At 48.0% G+C, this 10355-nt stretch overlaps 1 protein-coding gene across 1 annotated transcript; it reads left to right on the plus strand.

Moving 5' to 3' along the window:
• Positions 1–1362: 1362 nt before the first annotated feature.
• LOC307208858 (TNF receptor-associated factor 2-like) lies at positions 1363–9298 on the plus strand. The gene is made up of 5 exons (XM_079963865.1): positions 1363–1673; positions 4008–4062; positions 5988–6086; positions 7246–7362; positions 7503–9298. Exons 1-5 carry the CDS (start codon positions 1525–1527, stop codon positions 8175–8177), a joined length of 1095 nt encoding a protein of 364 aa, XP_079819991.1. The 5' UTR covers positions 1363–1524; the 3' UTR covers positions 8178–9298.
• The last annotated feature ends 1057 nt before the right edge of the window (positions 9299–10355 follow it).

A 10355-nucleotide genomic window follows, 5' to 3' on the forward strand; every position in this document is an offset into this window, starting at 1 on the left:
CATGATGGATTTCGTGACAGTGAATGACAAACCAAGACAGCAGCATCTTTAAAAGCAGAGACATCACCTTGCCAACAAAGGTCCGTATAGTAAAAGCTATGGTTTTCCCAGTAGTGATGTATGGAAGTGAGAGTTGGACCATAAAGAAGGCTGATCGCCGAAGAATTGATGCTTTTGAATTATGATGCTGGAGGAGACTCTTGAGAGTCCCATGGACTGCAAGAAGATCAAACCTCTCCATTCTTAAGGAAATCAGCCCTGAGTGCTCACTGGAAGGACAGATCCTGAAGCTGAGGCTCCAATACTTCGGCCACCTCATGAGAAGAGAAGACTCCCTGGAAAAGACCCTGATGTTGGGAAAGATGGAGGGCACAAGGAGAAGGGGATGACAGAGGACGAGATGGTTGGACAGTGTTCTCAAAGCTACCAGCATGAGTCTGACCAAACTGCGGGAGGCAGTGGAAGACCGGAGTGCCTGGTGTGCTCTGGTCCAGGGGGTCACGAAGAGTCGGACACCACTAAACGACCACGACAACAGTGTTTATGGAAGACTGTATTTTTGGAAGACACTTTTAAAACTGTGTTTATGGAAGACAATCTTACTCAGCTACAAGTGATCGCCAAAGATCTTTCAGAATGGAAATTGTCATTACAGTGGTACCTCGGGTTAAGTACTTAATTCGTTCCGGAGATCTGTTCTTAACCTGAAACTGTTCTTAACCTGAAGCACCACTTTAGCTAATGGGCCCTCCTGCTGCTGCTGCGCCACCGGAGCACGATTTCTGTTCTTAACCTGAAGCACTATTTCTGGGTTAGTGGAGTGTGTAACCTGAAGCATATGTAACCCGAGGTACCACTGTATTATTATTAAAAAGGACACCTTGCAGTGTGTGAGTGTGCTCCAAATCTTTGTATAACTCTGTAAATCCTTCAAGCACCATATAACCATTTAACCCTTAGTCCACGATGCGGAGGCAGGTTAAGCAAGAGAGGGGCGCCCGCCTTCATTTCTGGAAAGGCACCAGCTGCTCTCATCACGGTTTTCCTTTCTTTTTCCAAAGCGCTGTCCCTTCCCGTAACAAATAATAATAATAATAACAGTATTCCCCTGCGCCATTTCGCCTCACGCCGGCCCAGTGTGCCTTTTCCCCTCTCTCCCCAGCCCCTTGCATTTTCGCAATCCCTTTCCCTCCCCTCAGCCTCAACTCTCCTCAGAGGCATTTCCCGCGCCGAGCCCGCCGGGGCCCGGCTCTCCTGGTGGCGCGCGCGCGCGCGCGCGCACAGAACTGCGTCACCCCGTTGACCCGCAGCTGGCACGTTCGGGGAGAATCTCTGATGACTCAGCGGCGGGATTCCCTCGCGCGCCCTTCTCTGACTCACGCCCGTCCCGTCCCATAAAAGCCTCGCGCCGGCTGCTGCCTGCCAGACTCATTTTTTTCCCCTTCCTCTCCTGGTCGCTTTTCGTGTGGATCTTATTTTCCCTCTCTCGGGACTGAAGGTAGAGTTTAGCCCACGTTGGCAAGGATGGGAAAGCAACGGGGCTCCGTGATGCCCGTGGATCTGCTGGGCAACGCCGGCTTGCTCTGCCAGGCGTGCGGGTTCCTCCTCTGCAACCCACAGCAAGCCGAGTGTGGGCACCGCTACTGCAGGGGATGCGTGAAGAGGCTGTTCAGGTCAGTGGCAAAAAAAGGGGAAAGTGCTCCCAGGATATTTAAGGGCAAAGGCGGGGTATTCGCGATTCCCCCTCTCCATGATGTTGCTAGACTACAGGTCCCATCATCCGTGATCATTTGTCATGCTCATGGGAGTTGGAGTCCCCTAATCGTAGCTGGAGGGACGTGGGTGACGCTGTGGGTTAAACCACAGAGCCTAGGACTTGCTGATCAGAAGGTCGGTGGTTCAAATCCCCCGACGGGGTGAGCTCCCGTTGCTCGGTCCCAGCTCCTGCCAACCTAGCAGTTCGAAAGCACTTCAAAGTGCAAGTAGATAAATAGGTACCGCTCCAGCGGGAAGGTAAACGGCGTTTCCGTGCGCTGCTCTGGTTCGCCAGAAGCGGCTTAGTCATGCTGGCCACATGACCCGGAAGCTGTACGCCGGCTCCCTCGGCCAATAAAGCGAGATGAGCGCTGCAACCCCAGAGTCGGTCACGACTGGACCTAATGGTCCCTTTACCTTTATGTTTAATTGTAGCTGGAGGCTTCTCAGATGTTAGGGTCACCTGTCCAGGATTCGCAGGGCTTAGAATAACAGAATCATAGTGTTGGAAGGGACCCTGATGGGCATCATCTAGTCCAGGCTTCCTCAACCCCAGTCCTCCAGATGTTTTTGAGACTACAGTTCCCATCATCCCTGACCACTGGTCCTGCCAGCTAGGGATCATGGGAGTTGTAGGCCAAAAACATCAGGAGGAAGCCTGATCTAGTCCATCCCATAGCAAGGCAGGGATCTTTTCCGCAACGTGGGGCTCAAACCTTTGACCCTGAGATTAAGAGTTTCACGCTCTACTGACTGAGCTATAACTACAGTCATTGGCATTTAATTGGCAAGCCAGATCAGCTTCCTTCATCTCATAGGGTTAGCTGGATAAATCAATCTCCTATCTTCCTGCCTACCTTCTGGCTATGATGGGCATATAGAAACTGCCCCAATACCAGCTGTGGGGGAGCACCAGTGGGAGGGGGCTGCTGCCTTCCTGCCCCTTTTTGTGTGGGTCTCTGAAGCATCTGATTGGCCACTCTGGGAAATCAAAGGCGATGGACCCTTGGCCTGACCCTGGCTCTTCTTGTGTTTTGTATTTCCTGGGAACGAAGCATCCACTTTTATTGGACTTAGTGTTTTTAGGCTGCAACCCGTTAATTGGTCGGGGGCCAGTTTCTGTTGGCAACGACAGATTTGTGATGCGTTCTAGAAACATAATTTAAAAAGAAGACTCACTTTGTTTCTTTTAATAGGATCAGGGTGTGTGAGAGTCATGTTTCTCTCCAGTTTGCAATATTTCAGTTTGCTTTTCTGTTTTCTCGGGGAGTGGGGATAGATGCCAAGCCATATTGGCACAGCTGTGTTTATTCCTCGAGCACCTCAAATGTTGTTGTTGTCATATGCCGATTCAGCTGTGCTTGTGCGTAAGCAAGATGTTGACGTGTGGTAGTCTAGGGGGCCTGTGGCTCTGAATTATGCTGACGGCACTTCCTGGTGCAGCAAGTGATTTTGTAAATCTGAGCTGCGCTAAAGTGTCTTGGGGAGCCGATTCCACTCTTCAGTATCCATGAGAGCTTTTGAGCCCTCTGTCCCTATGTATCCCACTTCATCTCCTGGAAAACTGTTCCCCAAAGGCGCCGGATATGCTTCAGACGGCCCTGAGCTCACTTGGTGATCTTGAGCGACTCAGTTCAGCCTCACATAATTGTTGCGGGCATAAAAGAGGGGCCCAGATAGGGAACCACGACACACGCTGCCCTGAGCTTCTTGGACAAGTGCAGGATATAAATGTGACAAATGAGAATAATGCGCGGTATCCACAAGACTAATGATTAACCAATGGATGGCATTAATCTTGATGATGAACGACTGCTTCGCATATGTGGGGAGGAAGAATAAATTAGCAGAGGACACAGGGAAGAGAAGATGGAAGTAGCTATGTTTCAAATGCATCAAATATGTGTTCCTTTTATTCTCAATTGGGTTTTTTTTAATGCATAAGTGTTTTATTTATTATTATTATTTATTGAATTTATATACCGCCCTATCCCCTATTCCCTGGCAGGGTGGGATATATATTTAATGAATAAAATTTGGAGGGTGTGTATGAAAGAGAGAGAAAGAAAGAGATTCAAAATGTAGTTTTCAGAGGGGGAAACCCATGTTAGTAGTGCCTTGCAGGGAAAGAGGCTTGTGGTGCCTTTAAAGTATATAAAATTTATTACGACATAAGCTTATTGTGGCTTACACCCCCTTTCTGTTTCTCAGGGTTCATCCTGCTCAATTTTCTGTCCTCTTTCTCCCCACAGGGACACAGACAGGGTGGCCTGTCGGACTTGTAAGAAGGGACTGAACCCCAAACAGGTGAGTTGTAGTAACATGATGTTCTGGAACCAGAGTTGTTTGGGTTTTCCTGGGCTTTTGGTTCTTAAAGCGATATGTTGTTGTTGTTGTTTTGTTGCCATCTTGGCAAATCTCAGTCAATCACTTTTGGACTCTCTTTTGTGGAAAGCAACAAATTTAACAAGAAGAAAATGATAATAAGACCAGTCAAGCCCAGCCCCGAATAGCAAGAAACCCATAAATGAATGGTCACTAAATTCCCTCTCACTAAATTCACTAAATTCCCTCTAAGAGCCAAGGTTCAGGTATGGATGTTACCTGGCGCTGCCCTGTGATCAACCTCATCCCCTAGCATGGGTCACACCTGTGTTGCCATCCTCTTTTAAAAACAGGACCTAAAGAGAAACACAAGATATAGAAAGGGAGAAAACGAGAGAGAGGTGTGTGATGAAATTCAGAAGAGCTCCATAAGTAGAAAAGCTGAGAGGGTTTATTTAAAGAATCTGTTGCACTCCCTTCGCTGCTGCTTGACAACCTACAGTGGTGCCTCGCAAGACGAAAAGAATCCGTTCCGCAAGTCTCTTCGTCTAGCGGTTTTTTCGTCTTGCAAAGCAAGCCCATTAGCAGCTTAGCGGATTAGCGCTATTAGCGGCTAAGCGGATAAGTGGATAAGCGGCTTAGAAAAAGGGGGGGAAAGTTGGAAAAACTCACAAGACATTTTCGTCTTGCGAAGCAAGCCCATAGGGAAATTCGTCTTGCGAAGCACCTCCAAAACGGAAAACCCTTTCATCTAGCGGGTTTTTCGTCTTGCGAGGCATTCGTCTTGCGGGGCACCACTGTACTCCTTTCAGCATTTTCTCGTTTTCTGTATGGCTATGAAGGCCAGAAATCTCGCCCTCCTGTCTACTAGGAACATGGTACAAGAGAGACATAGACAGCAAAACAGAAACAGAAAAACAGGAAAAAAACACCTGACGTCCCTTTGTTGTAAGCTGGAGTTAAGGGTGAATCCTGGGTTCAAAGTAGTTCACAACTGTCGCCCTAGAGAAGGAGGTGAGAATCACTATTTGCCGTGCCTGCTTTTCAGCACTGACTGTGCACTTTGCCATAATTTGAGGGCGATGTGTTTAAGGCAGACTTTGCCAACCTGGTGCCCACCTGGTCTGCAGAGGCTGATGGGAGTTGTAGTTTGAAACATCAGTCTGGCACCTGGTCAGCAAAGGATGGTTAGAGGTAATGTGTACAGTGGTACCTCTGGATGTGAACAGGATCCGTTCCGGAGCCCTGTTCGCATCCTGAAGCGAATGCAACCCGCGTCTGCGCGGGCCACGATTCAGCGCTTCTGCGCATGCATGTGACGTTGTTTTGAGCATCTGTGCATGCGCGAGCGACGAAACCCAGAAGTAATGCATTCCGTTACTTCCAGGTCACTGTGGATCGTAACCTGAAAACGCTCAACCTGAAGCATATTTAACCCGAGGTATGACTGTAGTGAGGTATGACGTGGGTGGCGCTGTGGGTTAAACCACAGAGCCTAGGACTTGCCGATCAGAAGGTCGGTGGTTCGAATCCCAGTGATGGGGTGAGCTCCCGTTGCTCGGTCCCTGCTCCTGCCAGCCTAGCAGTTTGAAAGTACGTCAGAGTGCAAGTAGATAAATAGGTACCGCTCCGGCGGGAAGGTAAACGGCGTTTCCGTGCGCTGCTCTGGTTCGCCAGAAGCGGCTTAGTCATGCTGGCCTCATGACCCGGAAGCTGTACGCCGGCTCCCTCGGCCAGTAAAGTGAGATGAGCGCCGCAACCCCAGAGTTGGCCACGACTGGACCTAATGGCCAGGGGTCCCTTTACCTTTTTTTATGACTGTAGTGTATTGGTAGAGGTAACTGTGATGGGTCAGAATTGGCAGCCAACATATTGACTCCTTCTTTTCTCTCTCTCTCTCTCTCCAGTTCCACACTGACAAAGCAGCAGAGAACGACGCTCTAGCCACACAAGTTGCCTGCCCAAATTTTGACTGCGCTTGGATGGGGACCCTGAAATCGTACCAGGTACAGTGGTTTTAAATGAAGAGAATCACTCCCTTCTCGATGCTAATACGCAGTGCACAAGACCAGGAATGAAACGGGAGCACAAAGCTCTTAGGTGCCCTCTTGCGGCAATTGCAGGCATTTGACAAAACACATGCAAAACAGTTGGAAGAAATTGCGACTGGAGGAAAAGGGGAAAGAAGTCCATAGTTGAGCTGCTCAGATATTATTGATCTGACTCTTCCGTCTGTGATCCTGTTCAGGGTTCTAGCCAGCCAGTCACTCCTGTGCTCCGTTTTTTTCTTTTCCAGATTGATGTTCTATTATGTTGTGAACGGCCCTGAGATGAAGGGCAATATACAAATTTAATAAAAGCAAGCAAACAAATAATTCTGTGGCAGCTGAGCACATCCAGTACTTCCATGTTTATTTATTTATGGGGCCATTCTGAGTCCATTTCTGTCAACAGCACTCGCCACCTAAGTTTGCTTTTAGGGGGAGGTGATAAGAATAATTTTGATCGGTTTTCGTAACTGAAAATTAATAAAAAGTTATTTTTTTATTTTTTTAAAAGAATAATTATGATCAGTTCAATTGGGACTCCAGTAAAACAATAGGCTGCAAACTGAATAAATGAAAAAAAACAACCAATAATTTGTAGAATCGCTACTGCATTCGTTTTGAGGTTCACTTATAGCTCCTGATGTTTAGATATTTTGATAGTTTTATCACTTGTGCGTTTGACATTCCTGGACTCCTTTGGGGAAAAGTGTGGGATACAAATTATTTATTTATTTATTTATTTATTTATTTATTTATTATTATTATTATTATTATTATTATTTCATAGCCCCATTCAGAGGACAGTCCAAACCAAAGATCAGTTCAACTGGCACCCCAGTAAAACAATAGGCTGCAAACTGAATAAATGAAAAACAACAACAATAATTTGTATCAGTAAGACTATGATAATAAAGCAGAGTTAGGAATTCCTAAAAGGCATACCTTACCACCCTCATCAAAATGCTGTTCCCAACAACAGAATGTGATACAAAGCCAGTATGTTTTGTAGCGTATAGATATGCCTTTTGAAGGCTTCAGAACATGAGGTAATCTAGGATCCTGCAGTCGGCAGCAAACCACCTTTGCTCATTTTTCTGGCCTTGTTCTTTTGCTTTAGGAGCACACTTGCCCCCCTGTGGCCCAGCCCGGAACCCCAAAGAAGGCTCCCTTGGCCCTTGGAGATCAAAACGTTGAGGAGATAGAACCCTGCTGGAGTGTCAATAGCACAGTCATGGTAAGTCACGTCGAGAGAACCTGCATTGCGAGGGTATATAAAGCAAGCTCAGGGCCCGTTATGGGCCTGCGCCCAGAAATAGAGCAATATGCCCTGATGGGAACCCCTCCATTTAAACTCTCTCATCTCTCTCTCCCTAGGGTGGCCCTTCCATGAACGTGGAAGCCGTCCAAATGCGGGTGGAGGCGTTGGAGCTGATGGTGGTGTCTCTGCGCCGACAGCTGAACAGCCAGACGGCTGCGGTGAAGTCCCTCCAGCGCTGCTGCTCCCACTACGAGAAGCTCTTGAGGGCCTCTCAGGAAGTGTGCGCCATGGAGAAAGCGTCTGGAGAACCAGCGTTGCCCCAGCTGGCCAGCACCGACGGGACCTTGGTGTGGAAGGTGGAGAACTTCTCCAAACTCCAGAAGGATGCCAAAGCTGGGAAGAAGCGTTCCATTTACTCCCCGGCCTTTGCCACTCATCCGTTTGGGTACCATCTCTGTGTCCGGCTCTACCCTGACGGAGATGGCATTGGCCAGGGGGGCCATGTCTCGCTTTTCCTCGCCTTGGCCAAGGGGCCCTACGACGACGTCCTGCCCTGGCCTTTCCGGCAGAAGGTCACCTTCTCTCTTTTGGACCCCACACGGAGAAAGTCCCCCGTGATGGATACCTTCCTCCCGGATCCCCACAGCGTCTCCTTCCACCAGCCGCGGCAGAGGCTGAACGTGGCCAGCGGGAGTCCCCTCTTCGTCAGCCATCTTGAGATTCCTGCTTACCTCAAAGACGACACGCTCTACCTCAAAGTAGTGGTGGATAATGCAGGGATGGAAATCTGAGGACGGGAAGAAGAAGAAGAAGAAGAGTTTGGATTTGATATCCCGCCTTTCACTCCCTTTAAGGAGTCTCAAAGCGGCTAACAATCTCCTTTCCCTTCCTCCCCCACAACAAACACTCTGTGAGGTGAGTGGGGCTGAGAGACTTCAAAGAAGTGTGACTGGCCCAAGGTCACCCAGCAGCTGCATGTGGAGGAGCGGAGACGCGAACCCGGTTCCCCAGATTAGCAGACTACCGCTCTTAACCACTACACCACACTGGCTCTCCACCACACCACTATACCACCACTGGGGCAAGAGAACAGGGTTATTCTCTGTTCTCTCAATCCCAGTTTTGTGGTTTTCCCCTTCTCCCAAAGGCCTTTTAACTATTTTTGAAGAACTTCACCTCTTGTCATCAAATCCCTGCCCCTTTCTCCACACCACCAATGGTGTCTGCTACAATTCCCATTCTGAAATGGGCAGTGAACTACCTCTCTAGGAAACCTAAATCCTCACATATTAGTGCTGTGGATCGTGCAATATCCACCTTTATCCAAACTCGGGTGGAATTTTTTAGGCTTTGCGATTTTTTCTCCCTACTTCTTAAGAGTTGCTGAAGTGTCTGGATTGGCCTTTCAGAGGTCTTGAGCGTGGTATACTGTAACGCAAACACTGACCACTGGGTACCATCGATTGCGTAATTTATTCAAGTTGCAGAATTGGAGTTTTCATACTCTTCGGATCCTTTAAAAATGCAATTCACTGGAAAAGACGCAGAAGGCCTGAAGATTTTCTTCCGATGCCTCATCGCAATGCCATCCCACTCTGCAGTTTGCGAGTGATTGGGGAGCTGCAAATTTAGAATCTGTTAATGCTGTGGAGTTTGCTCCGTGTGTTTGTGTTTTCCTGCTGCGGCTCAGCAGGCTACAGTTGAAAGTGATGTTTTGGAATATTATATATTTGTATTTATTGTTAATCAGTTCTACTGCACTTTTTAACGACAAAGGGAATTTGCAATAATAATTAAGGATTGTTTCCTCAGACATGACAGGGTTTTTTCTACCTCGTTTACTTATTTATTGATTGATGAGAATGTTGGTATTTATTATGGAAATTGAAATATTAAAACATTATTTATTCAACGGATGGCTGCTTATGCTGGTTTGTTGAGTGGGTGGGGGAAAATATGCCTAGGGAAGTACCGGTAATAAGAGTAAATAATAATTTTCCCAACCTTCACTTACGGTTACAGGGTGGGACACAACAACATTAAAAACAGTTTTAAAACAACTTACAAACCCAGAAATTGTAGGGATTAACTACAACGTGAACCATATACTCCGTGGAGAAAAAGGTGGGATGTACATTCAGTAGGAAAGCTCTTTAAGGGACGTGGGTGGTGCTGTGGGTTAAACCACAGAGCCTAGGACTTGCTAATCAGAAGGTCAGTGGTTCGAACCCTTGCAACGGGGTGAGCTCCCATTGCTCGGTCCCAGTTCCTGCCAACCTAGCAGTTTGAAAGCACGTCAAAATGCTAGTAGATAAATAGGTACCGCTCCGGCGGGAAGGTAAACAGCGTTTCCGTGTGCTGCTCTGGTTCGCCAGAAGCGGCTTAGTCATGCTGGCCACATGACCCGGAAGCTGTACACCAGCTCCCTTGGCCATTAAAGCGAGATGAGCGCCGCAACCCCAGAGTCGGTCACAACTGGACCTAATGGTCAGGGGTCTCTTTACCTTTACAAAAGTATATATCTCAAGTCTCAAAAGCCAGGTTAAAGAGGTACGTCCTCAGCATTTGCCCAAAGCTGTATTGAATAATGAAGATACCAGATGCACCTCTGTCTGCGTACCAGGGCAGTGAGGCAAACTCTGAGAAGACAGCAGTGCTCTCTGAAACCCATTAATCAGGGGTCAGCAAACTTTTTCAGCAGGGGGCCGGTTCACTGTCCATCAGACCTTGTGGGGGGGCCAGACTATATTTTGAATGAAAAAAATGAGCGTCTGGACACGCTCTAGTCAGCCAGGACGGGCACGGGTTGAGAGGACAAGTGATGGGCTTTCCAGCTCGGAGGAGTCTGTCCACATCGGCTAGGGATATCCGGTCAAAGTGGTCCAATATTGGACCCGAGGACAGTCGAGGGGCCTCCAGTTCCTTTATTGTATCCAAATTGGCAGGGAGGTCATGGCGGAGCAACAGGA

The sequence above is a fragment of the Podarcis cretensis genome, assembly GCF_951804945.1.
Source record: "Podarcis cretensis genome assembly, chromosome: 2".
In the NCBI taxonomy this organism is placed as follows: Eukaryota; Metazoa; Chordata; class Lepidosauria; order Squamata; family Lacertidae; genus Podarcis; species Podarcis cretensis.

Coding starts and splice junctions, on each gene's coding strand:
- LOC307208858 (XM_079963865.1), top strand. CDS start 1,525: ATGGGAAAGCAACGGGGCTCCGTGATGCCCGTGGATCTGCTGGGCAAC. Junction 4,063..5,987: donor AGGGACTGAACCCCAAACAG/GTGAGTTGTAGT, acceptor CTCTCTCTCCAG/TTCCACACTGACAAAGCAGC. Junction 7,363..7,502: donor GTGTCAATAGCACAGTCATG/GTAAGTCACGTC, acceptor CTCTCTCCCTAG/GGTGGCCCTTCCATGAACGT.